The 27,913-nt window shown below is 38.1% G+C and overlaps 1 protein-coding gene across 1 annotated transcript in view; it reads left to right on the top strand.

Moving 5' to 3' along the window:
- FCHSD2 (FCH and double SH3 domains 2) overlaps nucleotides 1–27,913 on the top strand; it is a 159,453-nt gene that overhangs the window by 66,674 nt on the left and 64,866 nt on the right. Inside the window, exons 3-7 of the mRNA XM_010576632.1 lie at nucleotides 17,697–17,773; nucleotides 19,249–19,393; nucleotides 24,025–24,158; nucleotides 25,525–25,579; nucleotides 25,993–26,121. Of these exons, the coding sequence (XP_010574934.1) occupies nucleotides 17,697–17,773; nucleotides 19,249–19,393; nucleotides 24,025–24,158; nucleotides 25,525–25,579; nucleotides 25,993–26,121 (540 nt within the window). The remainder of the gene's footprint in view (nucleotides 1–17,696; nucleotides 17,774–19,248; nucleotides 19,394–24,024; nucleotides 24,159–25,524; nucleotides 25,580–25,992; nucleotides 26,122–27,913) is intronic.

Genomic DNA, 27,913 nt, shown 5'->3' with positions numbered 1-27,913 from the left:
CTTTCTTCAAAAAAAAAAAAAAAAAAAAAAAAAAAATCAATTCTGCCAATCTATTTGCAGGGATAGAATGAGACACATTGAAAAATACAATGCAACCAGTGCATTCAGATCTTTTCACAGTTGAACATACGTGTCTTTAGGGCAAAGAAAATAGTTGCCTAAAGCTGCAGATAGCTGGGATGCAGATAAGCGGCAGTGTGCCCAGGTGGCCAAGAAGGCCAATGGCATCCCGGCTTGTATCAGAAATCGTGTGGCCAGCAGGACCAGGGAAGTGATCGTCCCCCTGTACTCGGCGCTGGTGAGGCTGCACCTTGAATACTGTGTTCAGTTTTGGCCCCTCGCTACAAGAAGGACACTGAGGTGCTGGAGCGTGTCCAGAGAAGGGCAACCAAGTTGGTGAGGGGCCTGGAGCACAAGTCTTATGGGGAGTGGCTGAGGGAGCTGGGGTTGTTCAGCCTGGAGAAAAGGAGGCTGAGGGGAGACCTTATCGCTCTCTACAACTGCCTGAAAGGAGGGTGTGGTGAGGTGGGGATCAGTCTCTTCTCCCAAGGAACAAGAGAGGAAACAGCCTGAAGTTGTGCCAGGGGAGGTTTAGGTTGGATATTAGGAAAAATGTCTTCACCAAAAGGGTTGCCAAGCATTGGAACAGGCTGCCCAAGGAAGTGGTTGAGTCACCATCCCTGGAGGTATTGAAAAGACATGTAGATGTGGTGCTTGGAGACATGGTTTAATGCTGGACTTGGCAGTGTTAGCTTAACAGTTGGATTTGGTGATCAACCTAAATGATTCTATGACTGCACCACAGTGCTGGGTGAGTGCAAGCCCCACTGCCTCTCTAGGCAGGACAGCTGGACGTGCTGCCATGCCAAGAAGACTCAGGAGGTGCAGAGAAGCCGCTGTCCTTTCTCATCATCAGCAATATGTGAGAAGCAGCAAGCTTGGTTTTCTAAGGTTGGCTTTTATATTCATCCCAGGAGTGTAAAATTCAGTTTTGCATTTAGCGTTGGGACATCTTGGGTCAACTCTGTCATCTTGGGATATGCAGGTTGACAATTTTGGGCAAACAGTTAATTTCTCATGATTTCAACTTGAATGCTGCATTGGCACCTAGCGTTTTGTACACTGCAGTGTCAAATACGTGATGTGGCAATCTACTGGTGGTGGTTCAGACACTAACTGGAGTAGTAGACTATGGGTTAAAGATTCTCGAGAATGTAATTTTTCATCTCAGCTCAACTGAAAGATCGAAGAAACTTCTCTTGGTGTTGAAAAATAGAAATTGCAAAAATTTGAGATGTTCCAAGTCATCAGCAGTGTGTTTCTCTGATGCATAATAAAGGCTGAAGTTTGAAGTTATGGGAAGGAAACAATACTTGTATTCTATTCTTGTTGGGAATATCATCCAAAATCTCCTGCCTGTGGAAGTGGAAAGTGAGATTTTTTTCATTCTTAAAGGCCCTTTAATCCAATTAGCAGCTCGCATCAGCTTGCACATCAGCTGTCATGAGCAGGCCAGTCAGCGACTGGAAAAAAAAACTATCCTTGGTCACATTTCTCCTGAAATTACGTTTCTTGAGCTTCTCAGTTTCTTCTGTATTTCCCTGTGGAACACCATCACATCAGTTTTTATGTCCTTACATGAATGTGGATTCTTTCTGAAAAACCACTTAGATGGCATTCCCCTCACCCGGAACGTACTTATTCTTCCTTTTCTCCACCACAACACATGAATGATCTCCACTGAAATTATTGAGAAATAGTTCATTGGTCCCTTTTTGTTTGTCAATTTTCAAACTTCACTAATCAGCAGAAGAAAGTAGCTTCAATGTCTGCTGAGCTTGAATTTTGAAAATAGTGTTAGATATGCATGGACTCATACTCACCTCCTCCTCAAGCTGGCTGATTAATCCAGCTGGTTTACTTAGGAAGTCTAAACCTTTGTTTTCCATAACTGGATCACAATGCCAAAACTTACTTGCAGATGTAAGCATGCACGCTTTTCTTTCTGATTTCCAGAGAACAATTGGGTTGTTTGTTCAGCTGAAAGAGTTGACTAGCCGAGGTGAATCATCTTCATTTGTTTTTAAAAATTTGCAGATCTTTGTCTCTTTGTCTTCTACACTTAAAATTCATCTTAATTGTTCAAAATAAACCATCAGTCTAGAGATGAAATTCACTGTCTGAAGCAGCCTGTTAATTATTTTACTGATCCATGTATAACTACACAAGAAGTGGCAAACCTTTCCTCCTCCTTGGCTGTTGTATTAGTCGAAAATAAGCTGGAGGTGCAGAGGAAGGGAAGACGATACTGAGCAAGACTTGGAAGTGACTGCTGTTTGACTGCTGAATTGGGTAGGTTTGGCCTTGTGCCTCTTCACATCATCAAACTGGGTTGGGGCAACCCCCGGGATCCATACAGGCTGGGGGATGAAGGGGTGGAGAGCAGCCCTGCGGAGAAGGGCTTGGGGGTAGCAGTAGGCAAAAAGCTGGACATGACCTGGCAATGTGCGCTTGCAGCCCAGGAATCCAGTCATCTCCTGGGCTGCATCACCAGCAGCGTGGCCAGCAGGTCGAGGGAGGGGATTCTGCCCCTCTGCTCCGATCAGGTGAGACCCCACCTGCAGTTCTGCGTCCAGCTCTGGGGTCCTCAGCACAGGAGAGACAGGGACGTGTTGGAGCGGGTCCAGGGAAGGGACACAAAAATGATCAGAGGGCTGGAACACCTCTGCTGTGAGGACAGGCTGAGAGAGTTGGGGTTGTTCAGCCTGGAGAAGAGAAGGCTCCAGGGAGACCTTATAGCAGCCTTCCAGTACCTAAAGGCGGCTTATAAGAAAGATGGGGACGCACTTTTTAGTAGGGCCTGTAGCGATAGGACAAGGGGTAATGGTTTTCAGCCAAAAGAGGAGAGACTCATACTAGATATAAGGAAGAATTTTTTTACGCCGAGAGTGGTGAAACCCTGGCCCAGGTTGCCCAGAGAGGTGGTCGATGCCCCATCCCTGGACACGTTCAAGGTCAAGTTGGACGGGGCTCTGAGCAACCTGATCTGGTTGAAGGTGTCCCTGCCCATGGCAGGGGGGTTGGACGAGATGACCTTGAAAGGTCCCTTCCAACCCGAACCATTCTGTGATTCTATAGTTCTATATAAATATTTGTATTTAATGTCTATATTTCATAATAAGCATTGTAATTTGTGCTTATCAGGATACTCCTTTTCCAATGAGAACATGTGAAATACTCCCCAAACCTAAAAGAGATCTGGCATCAAGGACACTGTTATAGAAAATAAAAGTTTCTTGGAGAAAACTGCATTAATCAGACCGTTTGTGATGGTTGTGGGGCAGTTGGAGGCAATGCTGTGCTGTGGTGGGATGGGGGTACCAGTAACACCTGCAGTGCGTGAATGTAGAATTAGGTGATCCATTTTCCATGCAAGTATGTGTATTCTGAGATACTTGAGGAAAAGGTGCTTTGCTCAGTTAGACCCAAACTACGTAAGTTTATAAATACATAGCTGTAGAATCACACTGGCTATGCACAATCTTATCATCATCTTGTATTAGTGGATCTAAGATTTCAGCAATGCTAAAAGTACACTTTCAGGGTTTGCTGTTTAAAAAGAAAACTTGAAACAGAACGGACAAGAAATATTAGTAAAAAAAAAAAAACCACCAAGAAAACTGTGAAGTCTGAATAGTGATGATAATGATTTCAAGAGCGAAATTTGTTCATGTAAACTTTGCCAGACATACCAAAATATACCAAATACTAAATTCATTAAATATATGGCATTGTGTTTTCAGGCAGATTATTGTGTTTCCCCCCCCCCCCAATATGTGATGTATGCATTTAAACTAATGTTGAAAACTGACTTACAAAATTTGAATGTAAAAGATTACCTAATTGCAAGTTCCATATTCTGAAGATATAACAAGCTCAGAAGCTAATTACCAAATGCAAAATTAATTTTGACACTCTAGTGTGATAAACTTCAGAATAGTAACATTTCAGTTGTTATGAACTGATCAATAAATATGATGTGAAGACCAAAAAATTTAATAGTTATTTGCCAGCTGGTTTAGGATAGAAAAAAAAAAAAAGCTTTGTGCTACATAAAACATGGAGCTGTGTCAATGCTTTGTAATCATGTGAACCTTTAATTAAGAAGTTCCCACAGAATAGAAAATGCCGACCTGCTCAGTTGCGAAGACACTGACAATGAATAACACCGAGCAACTTCAGAAACGGCTGGTAATGGCACTTCAGAGAATAAAACAAATTCAGAAATGTTTTTTTACGATGTGGAAGAAAGCGAATGTAGGATGTATTCCCCTGCAGATGGAGAATGGAAAGAAGTAATGTTTTGCAGTCAGCTTCTAGTCCAATAAAATACAGAATCTTTTAAGAAATGCTTATTATATTATAGATGAGCGTTCAGATTCTCCGAGAGCTCTAATAACTTGGAAGGAATAGCTGCCAGAAATGTTTTGCAGTTCCTTACCTTCTGTGATTCCTTAAAATGCTAATATATCCATGACATTAAATGCTAGTATTTCCAATTGTTATGCGTTTTCAAAATACTAAATATTCAAAAATTGAATTCTCATGAATGGCATTATTTAAAAAAAACCCTACACATATTTATGGCTTTTATATATATATATATATGTATAAATGCAAAGTCTCAGAACAAGGATGAGAACTATAATTTTACAGTCACAGGCTCTGTGGCTGACTTGGTAAAGTCTTAAATACAATTTTCAGTAGCAGTCTGTCTCTGAAACAAGATAGGGAGGTCACTAACCAGTCTTTTAGTCAGACATTCCTATATGCTGTCTTTTTAGCTCTTCTAATGTTTCACTGCTTTTTGAACTAGTTCAAAGTAACTTTAAAGCAAACAAATACGTTAAGGTTACACAGTATGTTGGTTTGTGTGTACATGGGATATTTCAGTAAATTTGTTACCTTAGACTAATTTGAGTTAAGTTAAGAGATGCCAAGTCTATATTCCTGTATGCCAGCTAATAAATAACTCCAAGTTGTGTATTCCTCTGTACTCCTGATTTCTTCAAAATGTCACCTTTTGCCAAAGCATCCAAAATTCAGCTGTACGGCATGTTATCAAGGGACAGTTATGCAAGTGAATTGATCTGTAGTGAGTGGTGCTTGCCTGGGGGCAAAAAGTAGCCTTAGCATGGAAACTGAATCTAGTAGGCTGGGATGGATTTATTTGCCTGCAGTTTCTTAGAAAATACAATAACATTTCAGATTCAAGAGATGAGTTGTGTAGCTTTATAAGCCAGTTTGGTGGTTGAGATGCTGTTGCTACTATTGATAAAGCCAAAGAAGTCTTCTTGGCGTAGTTATGCTCCTGAATTTATAGAAATATCTCCGTATGATCTTCACTGAGGTTATCTACGTTTTGTATCCTCCTTGTTGGTCTTAGTAAATACTCTGTTTTGTCTTTACCCCAATATACATTTCTGTAACTTCTTCTGGCACTGTACTAAATATTTTCTAGCTGACCATTAATATTAAATTTATCAGTGGCAGCTATTGAATTAGAAGTGTTTTCAAGAACAATTCTTAATGTGTTTTGGCTTTCACTGAGAGACACTGTCATGCTTAACTTGTGTCTACCATGCTTTTATATGTTAATATCCGCGATGTTTTTTTTTAATAAGTGTATCGGATAACTGAAATTGCCTATTGCTGTACACATACTTTCTTTAATTTGTACTTGCTGATTCTTTGGTGGGTTTCAGCTGTATTTGGTAATATAAATATTTAGTTTTAACAGATATTATCATCCCCTCTGTCTCCTGTCCCGAGTCTCTTAAACTATTGTTCTTAATCACATGCTCTTTCCATATACATCTGTTTTCTTTAAATAAACTGAAGATTAATGCATTTAATTTTGGTAAGGTTCTTACGCTGCTTAGTTCATCATTCTGCATTTCATTAATAGTCTCAAACAGTGACTGCAGTTATTAGAATATTTTCATCTTTCTGTGATACTGCACTTGCAGGCTTTTAAAGCTGGTTTTAATTTGAACTTCTCATTTATTTAATTCTTTCCTGAAACTCCGTATTTCACCACGTCAAAATTCAGCTACATGTGTTTTATAACCTTGTGATCAAGTGGAAGTAAAATTGGACTGTGGCATTTTCCTTAACTGAACTTCATCAGTTAACATACTACTTTTGATGTCATATGTATTTTTCGAGTTTTCTTAAAATCCCCTTTCTTGCAGTCTCTGTAAATCTCTAATTTTGAAGAGTCTTGTTTTTATTGTTGCTTAATCTTTGTGGATGATTGATCTATCATGTAATTTTATCATCATATTTTCAGATAATTACCAGCCTGTGTTCTCAATTTACACTTTCTTTTTATATCTTTCTACACTTGAATGTAATTATGTAAGAAAATATATACATTCTGTAATGTTATATTCTACTATGACTTAACTTGCTATGTTTTTAGTGTCCCATCCAGTGTCCCATTGTATTTATTCTTGTATGGTTCTCTTCTTTGCTTAATTTTTCTGCACATCTGCATGAATTGGGCATCCTTTCATCTCCCAGAAAATCGCTACAGAATTGACTCAACCATTAAGTCGCTTCAAAAAACACATTTGAACTTGCAGTGTGTGCAAGAGAATGTGCTTATCGTGTTTTCAACCACTTCTCTGCCATCAAGCAGTAAGCACTATTTTGGAAGCAGAAGTTTGGATTTTCAGGTTCCTTTACAAACCAGGCTTAAGAGTCAGCATCAGCCGGCAACACTGCTTGACCAGTCTCCTCCAAAAAGGGTTTTGTTAGATTATAAATGTCTTCTATTTTTTTTTTTTCCTTCTTTTTTCTTTTTTGGGGTGGGGGTAAAGAGAGCATTTCCCTTTGTAGAAGGAAAAAAATAGCAAGTGTTGACTATGACAAGTTGAAGTTATCAAGGGCAGGAGAGCTGCATGAATGGGTTATCAGATTTGGGAGGGTACAGAGCTATGTCAACCTTTTTGCTACGTTCTTTAACAAATGTCTTGAATCAGAAACTGGTTCCAGTGGTGGTGTTGAAAGCGCTCATGCAGAGGTGTTCACTGGTGCGGATGAATGCTGTTAGAGCTGTTTCACTGAAAGGATGAGAAAGGTGTTTCTCTTTCAGATTCTTCCATCAGGCAAGTGAACTAGTTAATGTTGAGTTTTAATCCCTAGTTCAGTCTTTGCCTACGAGATCCTGTCCTGATTCTTCTGTTTTGTAGAGGAGTAGTTGTCACATTATTCTCTACAGCCAAAAATACTGTAAAGGATGAAGTTGCTGCTATACTTCCATCAGCCACTCAAGATCTGAATTACAGGAAATTTGGAATTTAACACTACACTAAATCCTCACACATTAAAAGCTGGGAAGTGCCAGGTTATGGTCTCACTCAGCAAAACAGAACTTGTGGAGATAATTATGGGGAAGGTGAGAATTTGGGAAGATGCTGCTTCTGTTTTTTTTGATCCTAATTGGTGCTTTGCTTTTTGCCACAGCACCAGATCATGATCCTTGTCTGTCTCTCCACCACCATGGAGCTCTCACTTGGGTGGGGGGAAGAGACAATCAGCATTTCAGGAGTCATTAGAGTCAGTTTTGTACTTGTTTCAAGTGATATTTCTCAGCAGTTCAAACAAAGTTGTGCAGAGAAGAAAAATAATTCTACCTGACAGCAGCACTAGTTGAAACCCCACATCAAGTGCCTTCAAAGTCATATTAAAGAGGTGCTTTTGGCTTGTATCCTTTAAAGCAGCAGAAAATGACGGGGGGAAAGTGATACAGATCTCTCCCATCTCCTCCTTCACAGGCAGTGCTTTCTCAGATAAGGTTTGTGCAAACGGCTTGTTTGAGACAGAGGAAGGATGTGGCATTTGTTTCACAGAAGGCAGAGGAGACTGGTGCGTCCAGTAAGTGTGAAAGTAGTTCCTCTTTTGAGTGAATGATACAACTGCTTTTTTACTTATAAACGTGGTATTTGGATTATATTTTACACAGGTGAAGATGCTGTGTCCTGAGAAACTTTACTTTGAATTAACACTAGCAATGAGACCTGTAAATGGAGAAAACCAGATGTTTAGCCATGACTTCATTCTCTTCAGTCTTTTAATACCAGTTTTATATGGTCTGTGCCTCAAAACTATGCTGGAGCCTTGAGAAGATCTTGAGTAATTTAAACAGTTCTGAGTGGCTGCAGGAGTTGCAGCAGTCTGCGACGGCTGGCTGTGAGCAGCAGAGCTGGTAGCACTTCTCTGCTGGCATCTTGGCACGTTCTCCCAAACGCTGGTTGAGAAGGGGGGGTTGGAAGAAAGTGCAGTCTTCCTCTTTGTCGGGGGTCAGTTAAATTACGATGCTGGCACTTCTTACTTCTGCTTTGTGGGCTCTGAAGGTAAAATATCTTCCATCTACAGATACGGGGTTCTGGAGGCCTTTCTGTTGCAGTGTGGCACCTGACACTTTATAACACTTGCTGATAGAAAGCAGTTCATCTAACAAAATCTCATCAGTCATTTTCTATGCTGGACGTTCATGGAATACTAAATGGATTTCAGAGGCTTTAATGTCTAGATGTGCAAGTCAAGGTCCAAAGGTTGGTAAAAGTTTACTTAAAAGTATAAAATGAACTCAGCCAAAAATTGTATTTTCTAGTGCAGTATGATGGAAAAGAGATCTACTTTATAAGAAACTGTGTAAAGCAACGGTACCCCATTCAGTAATACTATACGGGACTTTGGTTTATCTATTAGGAGTGGGGATTTGCTCCAGAAGCATAGACTTTGGAACCAAGAGGCAAACAAATTTCTTCTCCAGAGCTGCTAATCTGCTTTCAGCTACACAGAAAAGTGATGTGGTGGGAACCTTCTGAATTTGTTTAATATAATCTAAGGCTCTGCCCTTTCCTGAGGTTTTCTAACAGTTTCATAGGGACTTTAAGAAAGCTAGCTATGAAAAAAGACTCTGTATTTAGGTTTATGAAGAACAGCTTCAGAATCTAGAAAAAGTTATTGCAAGTATAGGGAAGAGTAAATGTATATGGTCTAAACACAAGCTACTTCTATTTTGAAGACTAAAAAAAATTTTTGGCAGTTTCCCACATTTCAAGACTGCAGGGTAATTTTGCTCAGCCTGCTTCTGTTTCTGTTGGTGTCTCGGAGAGATGGGGGATGTCTGTTTGCTTGGCATACGTGTGTACCTCCTCACAGGTTGCGAAGCTAGAAATTGCTGTGTCTGCAAGAAGAGAGTCCCTAAACTTGAAGCTGGCTCTCAATGCCAGTCAGACAACCCTACAGTTTGGGTTCAGAAGAGAAAATATGTTGAAATGTTCACTGGACCGTGCAGTAAGACAGTTTTGCATCAACATAGACTTTTTTTTTTTTGAGTAATTTAGCAAAAGGCCTTAAAAATAACCTGGAATGTTTCTGAATGGCAACATATCTCTAGTTTAGCAATTCAAAATATATAATTTAGAAAGTGAAAATAATTTATATAGATGAATACTTAGCTTGGTCATTGTAACTGGTTTTATTCTGGTTTGTAACTTGCTCAGAGTTGGAAGGATCTGCAATTTAGTTATGGACATGGTGCCACATCATGAAGATGACAATTATTTTTCTGAGTGCCTAAAATCCTAAAATTTGGAAGCCAAAGCCAGGAGAACTTGGAGAAAAAGCAAAGAGTTTGAAGCTTAGTGAAGTATGGGTTTATTACTTAAAATTTGTTTAACTAATCTGTCAGGATAATCTTAATAATGGAGATACACAGATAAAGAAACTTCCAACTTTTATTTTCTGCCAAGTGAGGTAGAGCACTGTTTGTAGATTGGCTCATATTAATCCCTAGGTTATATATCTATCTTGGCCTGATGAAAGATCAGGAATATAATAGGTTAGAGGATATTTTGATGAATAAGTCTGAATTGGCTCTAGGTCCAGTCAGCTTGCTTGCAGAGGATTTAGCCTCCAATAATTTCCCGTCTTAAAGCTGTGAGTGTTGTCTTTGAAAACTTTGAAACCTTTGAAAAAAGGGGTAAACTCAGTGCCAGTTTTTTTTTTTTAAAAGGAATGCTGATGGAGGAAGAGTGAAGTTATGTATCATTCAGGTTAGTTTAAATTCCTAGAAAAGCATTGCAGCAACAAATAGTAGTGTTAAGAAAAAACGCTTAACACCAGTTTGGTATAATGTTTTGACTTCTTTTTTTGCTGTTGCAGGGTAACAGGTCTGTAAATACAGAAGGTGCTGGCTCTCTTAACTTTAGGGAGGTTATTGATTCTTTCATGTGGTGGTCTAAAATGCATGCTAGGGAAGTGTGGTCTGGGTAAAATGACAAAACGATGAAAAACATTTAGAAAATCATTTAGATATCAAATAGTTCTTTGCTAAAATGAATGAGGTTTCTTAGGGCCTGCCCTTAATCTGGTAGTAGTCAGCATTATCATTTATAGCCTGGAGGAGTGAATAGGATGTATGCTTATTAAATTTACTGATACTGACTCAGGATGGGTGGCAGGTGTGTCTACCAACAGTATTGAAGTTCAAAATCAGCTTTAAAAATCAGCATACTGTCTTTCAAGTTTTGCCTGCTACATTTCAAGGAAGATTTGGACCAACTGGAGAGAGGCCAGAGGAAAGCAGTAAAAATCAAGGGCAAAGAAAATAAGCAGGTTACAAATTAAGACTGAAAAATTTAGGTTTGAATGAAGAGGCACATGTTTACTCTAAAGCATTAAGGAAGTCTTGAAACACTAAAAAGACTGTTGTAATTTTTTTGGTATCTGCTGCATAATGTGCTGCAAATTGAAGTAAGTGATATTAGCCACATTAGAAGAAAAATAGTTAGGGATTGGGATAAGATTCCACAATCTTTCCCGAATGGTCTTCACTGGTGTAGGATCATTCCTACTTGAACCTGGGGGACTGTCATGTAGATGGCCTTCTGCCTTTCCTTTCTGCAGGATCCCACAGATACTCCTTCTACAAGTGGACTAAGCACTTCTTGGGGGTTTGTTTCGTATTTTTTTTATCCCTTTTAAGGATTGAATATAGAAAGGAATGATAAACTCCAGGAGTAAGATGTTTTAGAAAGAATTGACATGCTTCCAGTGAAGTAATGGTTTTAATTCTTTAACTTTAACCTAACAAATGACAAAACCTGTGAAGGATAAGAGATTTGACACTTCCTTTGTTAAACCTGATTGCAAGAGTGCTCTAAGTGATATTTAACTGCTATAAATTAATTTTTCAGCTTTCCCCTTTGTTTTCCTTTGCCTTCTTGTCATGCTTTAAATATTTAAAAAAAAGAGAAATGGAGCAGCTTGGAAAGAAATTGCAAATGAAAGAATGAAACTCGGTATTTTCTGGAACTGGAATAATCTAATGGTAGGAAGGAGTACCCCATCTCCAGGAAGGAGAAGCAACATGATTAGAGATGCAGCTTTACATTAGATAACCAGCCTTTCATAATATTTCTGGGGAGTTTTACAATTGATGCTGCAGGCACACGGAAACCTCTTTTATCGGTCGTTTAACCATATTAAAGGCAATGCAGATAAACAGTCCCAGCATAGTTTTGATCTGCGCCTTTTAGAAAGTATTAGGATGTGCTGTAGAAGTCCATGTGCTGCCTGTTTTGTGGTTTGTTTTCATTTTTATTTGTGCTGCAGCAGCACTTTAGTCACGGTCTCGTTGCCTAAGGCCCTGTGTAACCTCTGAGCAAAATAATTGTGCCTGACAGTGTTTTTGTTGTCAGCTTATAATGTAAAGTGGACCAAGTCACATCCTGCGTGGAATCCCTGAATTGAGTCCGTGCTGAACCGAGTTCATTCTCATTAAACCGTTAAAGGTTTTATTCAATCTAGCTCTAGTAAATAAAATACCACTTTAAATAATCACTGTGAACACTTAATAACTATCTTCGAATTTAATATTGAGACTAAATTGTTCTGTATTCAGGAACTGGAGTCCTCTTCTCACCACGCAGACTGCATTGCGTTTTCTGCTCCCACACATTCCCTCTCCCTGTCCAAATGTTTTGAAGAGATTGGCAACAGTGTAAAATACGTTTCAAGTTACTCTTCAAGCCTGTGGAAAAAAAAACATCTGTATGATTGATAAAGCTGTCTACAAAATTTTTGGCACTAAGTATTTCGATGTTTCAGTGAATCAGACTCATTGAGCTAGCTAAAGTCATGTAAAATCTTACTGATTTAAGAAAAGAATCTGAGAACATTGGGGAAGCACAAGCATCTGAAATGTCTTTTTTGGATGCATCTAATTTTTTTCATTTTTGTAGTAGAAGCATTATTCAAAATGGAGAAATTTCACATAGCTCAGTTGTGTGGGGTTTTTTTTCTTCTCATTTTGGAGGATTCTCTATATATGGCATTTTCTCTTCATTCTCAGCCATTCTTACTCTCCTACAACTAAAAATGTGATTTTAAAGATATCTGGTATCAGTCAACTGCTGCTTTTACAATGGCAAGAAAGTCTTAATGTAACTCAGTTTTATTTTTTAAGAACTAGAAGTACTGAAATAAACTAAAATTTTCCATCTTGCATGCAAATCACAATAATAATGGTCCAACATTACCGAACATTTTTTTTCATTTAAAACCAAAGCAGAACAAAGCTCACTCATGCATAAGCAATGGATGGGTCTGATAATAAGAATTTATACATAACAAAACTATTACTTTTTCTTGCTGCTATTAGAGAGCCTTAATTTGCAGGTGTTGAATAGTACAACTGGCTTCCAAACTTCTGTGAAGTCAGTTGAACTGTGAGTAACCTCATTCCTTGCAGAGAAGAAGTCAAGTAAAGAGATGCTAAAAACCTTTCCGCTGTGGAGTGTCTGCCTGCCAGAAGAGTACTTAGCAAACAAAGTAATGTCACTTAGTAAACAAAATAATGTCAGAAAGCTGTTGCTGTGGCACATAATACATAAGCAGTGATCTCGAGGATCAGTCAGGCAAATTGCCATGCATGCATCTGTGGGGGGGGGGGGGGAAGCCTTATTTTTTGTCTCTTGTCAGTGATCAGCGCTTAGAAAAGTTGTTCTTTGAACTAGAATAATAGTGTATTAACATCATGTAGTAGCTAACGAATATTAAACATACAGGACATCATCTTCCCAACTCGCACTTGGCTTCAGGTAGGAACTCACCCCTCTTCTCCTGCTTTCATATTCCTTTGTATCTTCTCCGTCGCTGGCTGTTTCAAGGTCCCAGCACCGCTGCAAACGGCATGGCTGGAGGAAGCTTTTCAATCATAGGCTTGTTACAGCAGCTGCTGTCCATATGCCCTTCTCATCTGCCAGCCTCAGATTTAGCATGTGCCTAAGGCCTTACCTTCTGGCTGGGCTTTTTCTACCATCCATTTCCTTTTTCCCACTCAGAGGGATTATTTGGGCCATTTGCTTACAGCCTATGTTGGAGTTCCTTGGATCGCTGAGTATTAGAGATAACTCCGAGGACAGTATTTCTTTGTCCTCAATTCAAGGTTCCTTTTTAATGCAACAGTAATAGCACAGTGTAGATTTATTTGTAGAAATGGAAGTTATAAAGGGTTGGTTGATGGATTCTGCTCTGATAAAGAGAAGTGATCAAAATGATGCAAGATACTGAAACCACCTAAATGAAAAAGAGCACTAAATTTGTCTGGTTGACAGATATTTTCCAAAATGCAGTGTTACATCAGCTAGTGTCTGCCATGCTTTCTGCAATCAATAATAGGTTTTAGGGGACCTGGCTGTCATCAGCACCTCTCAATTATTACAGATAAAGTTCTTAGGACTGCTTTGAAAAGCATCATTCCTATACCTTTTAAAAAGACGCATACTTTTCTATCGGTGATCTTTTAATTTGGGACATCTTTCCTTTTCTGATGGTAATTACTTTCTGTTAGAATTACAGCATTTTTTAAATTTTTTTTCCTCCCCCAATATCTGTCACAACTGGCTTTATTAGAAAATACCAATAAATAGACTTGAGGGTAAGATCTGGTAATAGGGAACATCAAATAGGAGCTGCAGCATGGGGAAATATGAATGTGAGCATACGTGAAACTGTGCTGATTTTTGGATGGCCTTCCTGTTCAGCAGAATTTCATTTATAGGTGTTGATTCCTTGGATGATTGATTGACACAATTTTATGTTCCATCCATCCATCTGTTAGGCAGATTTGCAAACAGTTGAAGTACCCATGAATATGTAATATTAATGTGTTTGTAGCATAGAAATATAACATACATTTTGATGGGGGGAGGAAGGGAAAACCGAGATGTGGAGGAAGGATATGCATCTTCTTCAGATGAATTAAAATTGGGTTTATGTGACAGCCAGTCTGTTTACACTGTTTTATATTTGCTATTTCTAAATCCTGCTTAATTTGCTAATAACACGCACAAGTGAAGTCACCAAGTACATTTCTTTTGACAAAGGGTGAGCAGAGGTTGCACAGTGCTTGCAGGGGATTTCAGGCATTTTTGACCTTTCATGTCAATAATTATTGATTAAAAATAGTGTACTTTAAAAGAAGTCAATTGTCATTATGATTAAAAAAAAATTAACTGAACTTTTTTCAAATTCAATGATATACACCATAGAATGAAGTGGAAAAAATTAAATCAGAAAACCTTCTTGTTTGACAGCCTTCAGAGCAGACTGTTTTTGTAGTTTTGGTGAATTGTGGTTTTATTTATACTAAAAATGGTTTTAGTGTTTTTTCAGATACCAAAGGTTTTGAAGGCAGGCCTGTGCCTTTGCATGGTACATGGAGGTGCCCAGCATGCTGGGACACAGGGCTCGTGAGCCACGCGGCAGCTGGGGATGCAGATACACCGACCTCGCAATATTGCTTCTCCTGAGCAGGATTTTAAGTCACGACACTCTGACTGTCTGTAGCCCAGTGAAACTGAGAGGAACAAGAGGTTTTATGGATTTCACTCAACTTTGGATGGGGATTTATGTTGTAATTTTTGATAGCGCCTTTACTCAGTGAAGCTCTGTTCCATTCTCTAGTTACTTTTAAATAAATAATAAGGAAATGTGCCATCAAACAATATTGAAATCAGGAGAGCATTCTGCATGGACTTCTGTTCTTGCCTCTCTACAAGTTTATTCTTGTGTTTAAATATAATTATCTCAAGCCTGTTAAACGTGATCAATGTGCACCTCTGAGGAAAAAACAAGCACGCTCCTAGGCTGTGGGTGAAGTTGGGCGATGCCAAAGGTTAAACAATCAGTTGACTTCCCTGCTTGAGCCCGACAGTGGTATCTTTGTTTTGGTAGAGCAGAACAAGAAGTGTTATTGAGAATAGAACAAGGAGGATCTCATACAAAAAAGTTACGTTCAGCATAAATTTTAAGAAAACAAACCTACTGTACTGGTCTAATTAAAAACTATACGTTTGCCGACAGCAGTTTTGTATGAAATGCCAACACTTGGTTTATCGGTTTTCATGAATGGGTACTAAATGATCAGACACCTTTGACATGCAGCTGCAGCCTTCTCTTTGATGTTTCATTGATTTTGGTGGCGAGCTTCTTCAGTTTGGAAATAAATGGCTAAGCTCATATAATCGCGCTAGTTTTATAGTTGATTTGCTGACATCAGTAATAAGGTTTCTGTGTGCAAAAATGGCTTTATCTATCCCTGTTGTGACTTTTTTGCATCGTTCATTTTGGCATAGCTTGCCCTTAACTGCCAGTTAGCTTTTTTCATAGTTAGTTTTGTGTTTGTGAATGTTCAGCATCTTCAGGCAGATCTTGTAGGTAGAGTCTGATACAGAAGGGATGGAAACATGAAAATAGCACCAGGTGGGAGTACCTAATAAAGTTCCAAATCTCATCACAGATTCCTCTGCCAGAGTTAAAGGAAATGTTATTTTTTCCTTTTATCTGGAATTTTTAATAGCTACCTAATGCAATTCATGCATTTTTTTAAAAAATGGAAGAAACTGCAATGGAAATGCAAGAATTTATGGTTACAGGCATAACTTTACCTGTGGACAGTATTGCTGACTGTATACATGAACATGTCAGAATGAAATACCAACGTGGAATTTGAAAATGACCTTTAACTGAGCAAAAAGTGCAATGGAAATCGGGGAAGGTAACTTGGGAAGGTGTGGAAGCTTGGAATGGGAAATAGCAGCACATTGGGACACTTATTAATGAGTTTTGCATTAAGAAATTAGCTTCACAAGGACTATTAGCATAAACCTGTCTGTAAGCATTGTTAACACTGAAAACTGGTACCCAGCTCAGCAGACTGGTTCAGAGCAGTTGGAGTTGGACTGTAAGGTGAAATAGATATATTTAATATGAGGGAGCCTAAGTTTTCCACTAATGATGTATTAGCAACAATTAACATTTTTCTGTGTGAAAGTGTCAATCAGATTGTAAGCTTGGTAGTAAATTTTAGCATCAAATGGGCTGGTAAGACAAGAATGAAATCTGGTTGTGCTTTTTGAGATAGTTCTGATATTTTTCTCTAAGTGAACTTAAAGGCTGTCCTAGCAGGTGATGGCATCTTAAATGTAATATGGAAAATGTAAACAAATGATGCTGCACCGTGCCTCTCATTGAGTGGGTTGGATGCGAAGAAGTCTCAATGCAGGCTTTTCCCCAGGATACACTCTTCTGGACAGCATCTGCGGGTTTGATTTTTCTTGGCTGGAAAGGGAATTTCAACCCAGGTCTCCCATTTCTTTGCTAAGTATACTTTTATACAAAAGCTGGAGAGTGCCTCTCTGGTGATGGCTCTTTTGAAGAAGGGGGAACGCTGCTCAGCGTTCATAAACCTGTCATACGACTCCATGAGTTGGATAATATACATCCTCTTTTCCATGTGATGGTACTCAATTCATAAGTGATATATACTGTTAAATGAGATTACAAGCCGAAGGAGGGACTGCTGCTACAGCGACTCCCCCTCCCTCGCATTGTTTACAAATTCAGTTTTGCTGCTTTCTGAGCTTGAGTATGAAGATGTTGTTATTGATTTTCAAAGATGGTGCAAAGTGAAACGTGGAGACTGAAGAGCGTAATTAACATTAATAATTAAAAATGAACCGCATTTTTCAATCTCTAGTCTGTTGTAATCTTCTGAGCAAAGGCTTGATCCTGTGAGCAGTAGAGCTTCTTTGATTCACTGATAACGGTGCAACCATGAATGATGAAAGTTGTGCATTTCGGTGTGGGCTGATAAATGGCCAAATATGTCATTGCTTCTCAGAACCCCATGTCCTCATTCAGATAAATAAAAATCTTGATTCTTATAGCTGTGACAAATTGAGACATTTTTCCTGCAATATTCCTGCTTCTGATTCTGCCACACACTGCTCAAACATCTTCTGTACTATTGGTCTCACAGGGGTTAGTCACATGCAGAAATACTTTCAGAGCTGAGGTGTGCATGTGTCAATCTCAGCTAGAGTCCCTCTGATTTAAAATATTAACATGAAACTCATTAATTGTCCTCAACAGAAACTAAAGTCAAACAAAAATATAAAAAGGGGTAAAAATAAGTCTTGCAATGTAGTAGTTTGCTAATACTATAGATTGATTGCTTCTTTATATGTCAGGTTATAATTTGTCTGATACGGGGGTAAAAATGTTATTTTAGGTACCTCTTATTTTTAACTTTCTCTTTTTCCTTCTTTTAACAGAGCATTCAGAAGCTGGCTAGCCAATACTTAAAGAAGGACTGGCTTGGAGTAAAAGCTGATGAACGAAGTGATTATAGGTAATTTAACAGTTGGATATCTCAAAATAGCTGTCTTTATAATTTCAATTTGTATAATTATTTTACTCAACAATGAAACACTGCTCTTCTGTAGGTAGTTATTTTTCTTCTTTGTTGTAGAGCATTGCCAGTTAAAAGTGAAGCTTTGTTTTCCCCTGAAATTCTGGGATTAGTCTTAAATAGATATTTATTATTTGAATAATTTAGGAAGATTGGAAAAACAAAATGGCAAGACAGGACAACAACTGCAATTGTACACCCTGTTTGGGTATTAATGCTTGTATCTGAATATATATTTTAGTAAATAGCTTTACGGTTAGAGTAATAAGCATGTGGATTTCTTCACAGGAAAAGACAGCAACAAATTTCTTTTTAGGAGGCCATTCTTCATGAAGATCACAGATCACATCTGACAGCAAAGAGGACGCAAAGCAAGAAACAGTTGTTTACAAACTTAGTTTCATTAACATGAAAGGTGGATCATAACATGAAAACAGAAATGACTCAGTTGCTGAAAGCCTCTTACCTTTGTATAGTACCTCCTAAATATTTTGAAAAAGTTTTAAGATACTTTATTTTAATGTGTTCTTTGTATTCTGACAAGTTTTACTTCAAACAGGAAAAAATGTTGATAGATTTGTGTTTTGGACTTTCAGCACCTTCATACCACTTGTGTATCTGAGAAGGAATAAACTGAATTATCAGTCTTAAGTGTATATAAAATGCTCCCATAACACACAGACCCCTCCTACCTGCAGTTTGCTCCCCACTCAGCAAACCTTTCATGCCGTCAGATACACCCATGGTGCCCAGAGGTCTTCTCCAAATACCTGCCGCCCCTCCCTTCTTATCACCAAGTACTTGGGCTCTGCAAGCTCCAGCAATCTTTCCTTTCTGCCAGCTGCAGGGGACATTTTGTCATCTTCTTCCCCTGCTCTCCCTGCTCCACCTTGTCCTTCTGACCTGGACACTTCTGAGCTTTTGTAAATTATTGGGGCCCTGCAAAGCTCACTACACAGTTACAGTTGTTGTCTTTGGCCTGTTACACATGATGAAGAAACTACAGGTAGCTGAGGCAAAATTGATTAGCAGTCTAGAACTATTTGTTTGATTGCAAGATGCCCAAAATCATAAAATCCATGTTCTTATCAAAATTGTCTGACTTTGGCTGCTGGATTCTGTAGGGTCTGTTCCATTGGAGCAACAGGTTCAACCGAAAATATTTGCCAAAAAATTCACTCACTAAGCAGGGACAGGAAGGCAAATTTTTACTTTTGGTAAAATTTCAGTTAAAATTTTTGTTAAAAGTGCAGGTATTTGCCAAATCAGCATGAAGGACTGTGATTTAGCTTTATTTTTAAAAGCAATCCTTTGAAGAATTGTGCTGCTATTATGTAAACCAACCCGTATTTTCAGTGTATTGCCGGGCCTCCCTTTCTTCCTTCCCATAACCTTTCTGTGTTTCATTATTTTAGGAGCATGTACTCAGTTTGGAAATCACTTTTAGAAGGCACGATGCAAGTGGCCCAATCCCGACTCAGTATCTGTGAGAACTATAAAAACTTAATTTCTGAACCAGCCAGGACTGTACGGTGCTTTAAGGAACAGCAGTTGAAGAAGGTATTTGCACTTTAATAAGTTATTTAAACTTATGTTGGTTTTATTTAGAAAAAAATGGTTATTAGAAATCTTTTGGTAGGGCACTTCTAAAATACGTTTGTACTTTTCAGTGTCTTCCTATGCATGTTGTTATAGAAGTAAATAGCCAGCTTGTTGAAGATCTGAGCTATGTTATCTGAAATCAAAGTTGCTTGGAAATGAGTCTTTTAAATGTGATATGCCGTTGGTCAAAACTATCTCTGCAAATCTAACATCATGCTGTGGCAATTACACTGAATTGGTTTTGCAGTGACAATTGCAAGTGGGTTTTGTTAGAATAGGTTCTGATTTTAAGAAAAGGCTTATCTTAAACCTGAAGGAATGACTTATGCAGTCTTCAAGATGTAGAATGCAGGTTATCCAGCCACCTCCTGTAAAGGTATCACAAGTAAGTATTCCAAAAGCTTCTATAATTGATTTGTTAATCCATGAAGAGAAAATAGTGTAGTTCAAGGAGAAAAGTAAGCTTGACTTTCATTTAATTGGTTGTTGCCTTTGAAAGTCATTTATGTCTTAAGAGGTCTCTACCATACCTCTTAATACAGAATGCGTTTCAAATATAATGCTAGGTTCCATCTGTTTCCATAAGGCAGTAAGGCACATTTTAAAAGTACAGTGATGTGTATTTATGTAAAGCTAAGTACTCTTCATATTTTAATTATTTTGTGTTTGTGTTCTGCAGATTTTGCTGGAGCAGGGAGAAAGCATTCTGTTTTAAAGAGTGAGAATAGTTTACAAAAAGTCACTGCTGCACCAAACATACATTTTTGGAAGTTTTCAAGAATGATTCTTTTCAAATGCTCAGTGTGTGCCTTAGATGAAACATAAGGAGGGAAATAGAAACGCTCGTGGAAGATACTTTCTCAGGCATTAGTTAGTAGTTATAAATATTTCTTCTGTACATTATTATTGAGCATTTATTAACATCACATCTGCATTTAATTTGAATGATCCATTCAAGGTAAAAGAAAAAAAACCCAAACAATGCACCATTTCAGTTTTGTTTGCTAAACAGTGATGACAACTAATGGTAACTTACCTAGTTAAATGTTCTAGAGTAGCATTTTGTAAAATATTTGACTACAAATTTCTAAATAGATGTTAGTGTAACACGAGCTCTCTTTTCTGAACAAGTTATTATACAGCTCTTAGAAGCGTGCGTAATAATCTGTTTTTCTGGAGGAAAAACTAACTTTATTAATGTTGTTTTATTGTTCTGTGGAATTTCATTTTTCTGTGAAGCTTTCCAGACAATGCTGTAGCAATTTTATAGTATCCTTACTGGGTAAATCATCTCCAGTTTTATCTTTCTGCAAGTGCTGATAGTTCAGTGTTTAGGAGTCTGCAGTAGAAGTGGGGACCACTTCCTTAAATTTATACAAATGATAGAGGTTCCTTTTTTCCTGCATTTTTGAATTAGCAGAACAAGTTATTAAAATTATCGGGGAGGTACTTCTGCTTCAAAGTATTCTAACAGTGATACACTTTTTCTACAACGTGGAATAACCATCCACTTGGTGGTATTAATTTTCCTCCACAACAAATTTATTGTTTTATACGGTGCATTCAGACAAAGCTTATCAAAATTGAAATTCAGAGTCAGTAAAATACTTGTAATGTTACACTGGAATGCCCATCTAAAATCGAGTTTCTATTAGAAACAGCGTCTCCTTCCAAGGTTGCAGTAGGTATTGAGTTGCTCTTGATGAGATGTCATCTTTATTTTCCAGATGTTTCTGTAAACTTTTACTTCCGTGACTTGGTAGCATATAGAAACTTCATTTTTATGACCCATTTTAATACTAAACTGGAACAATTTCAGAAAACCTCTTCATAATTTGCTGAAAAATATTGCTAAATTGCAAAGTGACTCTGGAGCGGGGGTAATAAATGTGTCTCCTGTAGACCACGTCTGACCTCTTAAGGAAACCGATCCCCTGCCCTCACTCAGCGGCTCTTGGACACAGACGAGAAGGCTGTTCAGAGGGCAGGAGCCCCCTCTACCATTATCTTTCCCCAGAGACCTTGTAAGCTTATCCCGTAAGTGATGTGTGGTTTCATACGCTGGCCTTGGAAGACGAGGCAGAGAGCTGCAGTGTACGTTCGTCAGATATCTTCAGGAAAGATGATGTGGCCACCACTGCAGACGTTCGCACGGATCTGTATCAGAAGACTGAAAGGCAAACAGAATAAAATCGCTCTGCATGGAGGCATTGCATCAAGAAATCATCTCTGCCAGCTCTCTGAAACAGCTTTTTACATACAACCGGTGTATACCCAACCCAAAAACCCTAAATAACATCCAGTCTCCTGACAGTTTTTTATTCTTAAGAGATGCCAAAGCAAGATTATTTTATGCTTTTAAAATGATTGTGTTAACAACTAGGGTTATTTGATATTTTAATTTTTTGATGCCGGCAGGAGGCTTCAGGGATCAAAATACCGATTGATGTAGCAGAAACCCAGTCCTTTTGAAATGATTTTAGGTCTCTGTCAGCTGTCCAATATATACAGATTTTTCTACCTTTCGTTTTTCTATCATACACTCAGGGGTCTTCAAAAAACCCAATCCTGCCCTCAGCCACTCCCCAAACCACCCACTGCGAAGCTTACCTTACGGAGCCCATTGCTTTATTGCTCTGCCCACATCAAATACTGGGTTTAGTGTGAACTTATATGAATTTTTACGTACTTAACAGCCAGAAAGGAATTTGACACTTTTAGTGAGAGCAGAATTGTGTGATGGGAAGATGAGCAATTTCTATTGACTGAAACAAAAAGTTTCTTTTTTGCAGGTGGCTGGATATTGCTTTTAACAGTTGTTGAATACTGTGAAATTAATGTTATGTTGTTAGATTACATCACCTTATTAGTCTTGCAGTGCTTGTAAAAGAGGTTACATGCATTAATAGTTAGTGGAATGAAAAACCTTAGGTGTTTAGGAGGGGTGTTCAGTAAGAGGACAACATGTGGCACCTTGAATGGGAGAAGCTGGGTATGTGATAATGGTGTGAAAAGAGGTGGGACCTTGGGTCTGGTCTTTGAAGGACAGAAAGGCAAATTGAAAGGCAAACTGGTTTCCTTAAGCTAGCTTGAGGCTCTGCCTGGAGCCTTCGTTGACCACATCTAGTCTGTAATATCTATAATTAAATATAAATGCATTGAACTATCACTCTTATATGTACTTAAGCTAGTTTGGGTAAACGAAAATCTTTACAAATCTCTTTTTAAAGATAGTATAATTCTAAATATTGATAATTCACATTTGGTTTGTTAAGTAGATTCTTTCTGTTTAACATAGATCCTTTCCCAGAAATTTTTTTTGAAGCTGATAGGATGTTTGAAGAATTGCTGAACATTTTGGTAATTGTGGGTTAACTACAGTCAGCAGTGCAGCCCAAGCAGCCGCTCGCTCACTCTTCTCTGGCAGGATGGGGGAGAGAATTGGAAGGGTACAGGTGTGAAAACTTGTGGGTTGAGATAAAGACAGTTTATTAGGTAGAGCAAAATAAGGAATTCATTCAGTCATTCCCACTGGCAGGCCGGTGTTCAGCCAGCTCCAGGGAAGCAGGGCTCCATCAGGCATAACAGTGACTTGGGAGGACAGATATCCAAACTCCGAATGTCCCCTCCTTCCTCCTTCTTCCCCCGGCTTTTATTGCTGAGCACGACGTTGTATGGTATGGGATACCCTTTGGTCAGTGGGGGTCAGCTGTCCCCACTGTGTCCCCTCCCACCCTCTTGTGCACCCCCAGCCTACTTGCTGGCAGGGCAGCATGAGAAACAGAAGAGACCTTGCCACTGTGTAAGCACTGCTCAGCGACAGCTAAAATATCCCTGTGTTATTAACACAGTTTTAGACACAAATCCAAAACATAGCACCGTACCAGCTACTATGCAGAAAATTCATACTCTCCCAGCCAAAACCAGTACAGTAATTTTTCTGCTATTCTTTTGAATATTATTTTTTGACATTAAAATGTATGTCGTAACACTGGTTGGGTCATATGGAAAATGGATGGAATTATTTTCACTCCTTGACTAGCTTGCTATACATATTAAGCCTCTAAGTTTTCTTTGTGAATGACACTGCTTTCTGATATAACCCTATTTGTTGAAAAGCTCTCGAAATAGTTTAAGAAAAATGAGCTCTTAAAATAATGTTTATCAAATGGTTCTTGTTGCTGTTGTGTTGTTGTGTTTTACATGGAAGCTTTTCTCTTATGTTGTAAATTTTAGAGAAGGAAAGATTAATTATTTTTTGTATCACCTCCAGTAGATTGCCTTTGGATTTTTCCCAATTGTATTCCAATTATTTCAACTAATTACCTCATCCAAAGCTTTCAGAACTTTTATGTTTAATTTGCAAGTTATCGTTGAATTTGAATAAACAGCAGTAGAAAGAAAGAAAGAAATACGATTTTATGTTCTGATCAGCTTTAAAAGAAAGGCATGAATAATTGACCAAGAGTGACTTGGAGACCATGTTGTTCCATGTAAAATGTAATAAATAAATGTAGTAAAATTATGATGATAGTATTATTTGGATGCAAAAAAAATTAATGTTTTGTTTCCTGAATGCTTTTTTTTAGTGCGTGGACCAGTTGACAAGGATCCAAGCTGAATTACAAGAGACAGTAAAAGATTTAGCTAAAGGCAAAAAGAAATATTTTGAGACTGAACAGATGGCTCAAGCAGTGCGGGAGAAAGCTGATATTGAGGCCAAGTATGTTTTTATAATAGCATATGTATAAATAATTGCATGCTTATAAAGCAGACTTGTACTTGTATTATTTTTTTATACTTGATATTATGTTGGAAGAAAGATAATTGCTTTCAATGAGCTTGTACCAATTTTTTTTTCTTTTTGCATATATACGTTTTTGTAACCATTTCAAGCATGCTACTACCCTGATAGTAACGCATAACTTACTTGGGCTGGTTTCTTTAGGAAGGAGTTTAAACTAACTGCTTTAAATTGACATTTTCAAAGGACAGTATGTGAGCTGGCACTCTTTTTGATATTAAAGGCTGCTTACTTCCTTTTCTCTCCACAGATCTCAAATTTGGTATCAGTCCATTTGGAGGGGGAGAGGGGATGGGACACTATTTTCCATTTTTGAAGATAAATTTCTGAAGCTTTAGGTTTTTATGCTCCTTGACATCCTAAAGAGGTTGATTTCCTTCTTTTCAGGAAAGAAGTAACTCACATGTTTTCAGTTTGGAGTTTGGCCTGTCTTGTGGGAATTTGCCTGACCCTTTTTTGCAAATTTATTTATTTATTTTATTTTTAGAAATTACTCAGAATCGTTCTCAGGGAATGAAAAGAAATTACGGTTTCATTAGAGAATTTTTCTCTCTTTCACTTTATGGGGGCTGGATGATGAAAAGAAGAACTTTATCAAGATTACCTGTAATACCTGAAGAAAGTAAAAAAAAACAAAGAAACAAACAAAACAATCAAAACCTTGAGCTTGAGAATTTGGGGACAGATTCATGCTGCAGTATTGGGCAGATTAAAATAGCTATTTACTTGATTTTGCTTTCTTACTTACTTTTTAAACCACCATGTTTCAAATAGCTGAGTAGTTCTCTAATTCTTTTTCATGAATCCAAATGTGAAAATCAAACCAATTATGCTTTTAAAAATATGTGTCTGTATGTGGGTACTCTTCTAGCTTCCTGGAATATAATTGCTAATGGTTTTGCATTAATATCCCTTCAGATGACCAGTAGTTCAAATTTATAGCACTTTGAGCTAACTTAAAATCCATCAAACACCAAAATGACTTGAGTTGCAGCCGCCACCCAATTCCTCTTTCACAATGTATTTAAATTTTGTTCCAAAATCAGGGTAAGGTGTGCAAAAGATTTCAGAACATACAATGAAGATACTATTGATGCAGCAGAGGATAGTTTGTAATATTTTCCTCTATCCTTAAGCTTTACTTAAAACTATACAAATAAAAATTTAGGCATAAACAGTTATTTAAATGAAAATTTTGCAGAAGTGAAGTGCAGTGGACTGTCTATCCTGTACTTTTATAGAAATGGTGTAAGACAGTAATATCTTCTGTTAATTTCTGTTTCAGGTCCAAACTTAGTCTTTTTCAGTCAAGAATAAGCTTGCAGAAGGCAAGCGTAAAGGTGAGTCTAAGAAGAACTTAAATTTTGGTGCTAATTTCATGAGGCATATGACTGAAGTTGTCTGGAATCTAGAGATGACTGACATTTTGGAAGGTATATTGTTAGAATCAGCGATGAGATAAGAGCACTCTCTCAGCAGTCAGTGTGCAGAATTACATATAACCAAGTTTACAAGGAGATTTTTTCTAATAAAGTTATAAGTGTTCTTTGAAGACCGCATGTGAAATTACAACTGCATGAGAGAAAAATACATTAGAAATCCCCTTACTGTTAACAAAACTGTTAAGCTATTAATCCCTTAAAGTTTTGACTATATTAATACATACATATGCATATTAATTTACTATTTATACATGTTTGGTCATTTAACTTCTCATTAGTACCTCTCTTTTAACTTCCATTTCTTGTTGTAGTTAAAAGCACGACGATCCGAGTGTAATTCCAAGGCTATCCATGCAAGGAATGATTATCTTCTCACTTTAGCAGCTGCTAATGCACACCAAGATCGCTATTATCAAACAGACTTAGTAAACATTATGAAGGTAAGGAAGCTAATTTATTTACGGGAGTTGGGAAGTATGAAAATCTGGAAAGCAAAATGAGTGAATGTATTGGTTTTATGTGGCAAGGTTTTGGTAGCGGGGGGGGTTACAGGGGTGGCTCCTGTAAGAAGTTGCTGGAAGCTTCCCCTGTGTTCGAGAGAGAGCGAGCGCATACCAGCCGGCTCTAAGATGGACCCGCCGCCGGCCAAGGCCGAGCCAATCAGTGATAGTGGTAACGCCTCTGTGATAACATTTTTAAGAAGGAAAAAAAGTTGGGACAGTGCGGAAAACAGCCGCCAGAGAGAGGAGTGAGAACATGTAAGAGAAATAAGCCTGCGGACACCAAGTTCAGTGCAGAAGGAGGGGGAGGAGATGCTCCAGGCGCCAGAGCGAAGATTCCCCTGCAGCCCGTGGTGAAGACCCTGGTGAGGCAGGCTGTCCCCCTGCAGTCCAGGGAGTACACACAGTGAAGTACAAAATCTTGGGTTGCTTTGCAACAGCGATGTTGACTTTTCCAACATGCTCCAATAGATGAGAGCGCAGTGTAGTAATAATAGATTCTGCAATAGTGTGTGGGATACTTGGTACCAATTACCAAGCCCCAAAGCTAAGCAGTCACCTTTACTTTTTAATTCACTTTTTTTCTGAAAAACTCACTTGCATAAAGGAATCAAGTTTGTAAAACTTAGACCTGTATTTTCCTATTGTAGTTGACCTTAAGTAAGCTGGAAATTTTGTAGTTTTTCAGCAGCATATCCCATAATCCTTTTTTTTGTATCCAGTTATCTGATCAGAACAATTGTTCATGGTATGATTAATGAAAATATAATCACTAAATATCTTGGCTTCAAACTATGAATTTTAGAGAACAGCGAATCACATTGCTGTTCTCACATGAGGCAGCTTGCCAGGTCAAGCTAGGATTAGATACTTGAACTCATAGGAAATTATATACTTAAAAAGTTCAAATATGATTGCTCACAGTTTCGGGGTTTTTTTAATATCATCCGAGAATTACTTAAATGTATGCTATTCCTGTGTCTTAGAATTAGGTAGTTACAGATAAATGGTAAAATCTGTAAAATCAGCTATGTAAAGCTAATTCAGACTTTATGTAGTTGCATTTCATATATTGACATTTTCAAAGTTTATTTAAATTTGCTATCTACAAACTATGTCCAGGTGATGCAATCAGGCATGGCAACTTAGAAGTCTGTAATTTGCATTTAAAATTGCTTTATTGAAGAACTATCACTGTATTATAACAAATCACTGTATTATCAGCATGTTCTTGCATACTGGGGGAAAAAAATATTGATATGAAAAGCACGTAACCTAAGTAGAAAATGAGAGCACAGAAGGAGGCCTCCAAGGGATTCTTCTATGTAATTCCATTATATCTTGACTAAGTTAACCACTCCTCCAGCAATATATGCGTGCCTTTTAGAGTATGTCACAGCCCATGTTATAAATTCATTGCTATGCCTAGTATCTGACTTCCTGGAAGGCTAAATCAGGTCTGGGCATCTCAGAGGCCATGCAGGGCTGATCGTACTTGAGGCAGCAACCCTGTCGTTGCTCTGTATGTACGTGTGTGTGTGGTTGTGCTTTTCTATTAGTAAAACATGAATATTTGTGCTGACTAAATGTTTGGTACATGGTAATGGTTATAAAGTAAGTATTTTCTTATAATACTGGAGATAAAATTATTAGTTGATGCTTACATAAGATAATTCCATCCTTACATGTATGGTTGGCTGTCATCAGTTAACACTCTTACTTGGAAGTAATG

Source organism: Haliaeetus leucocephalus, unplaced genomic scaffold, assembly GCF_000737465.1.
Source record: "Haliaeetus leucocephalus isolate CR32 unplaced genomic scaffold, Haliaeetus_leucocephalus-4.0 Scaffold536, whole genome shotgun sequence".
Lineage (NCBI taxonomy): Eukaryota > Metazoa > Chordata > Aves > Accipitriformes > Accipitridae > Haliaeetus > Haliaeetus leucocephalus.
This window is presented reverse-complemented; position numbering and strand designations above follow the sequence as displayed.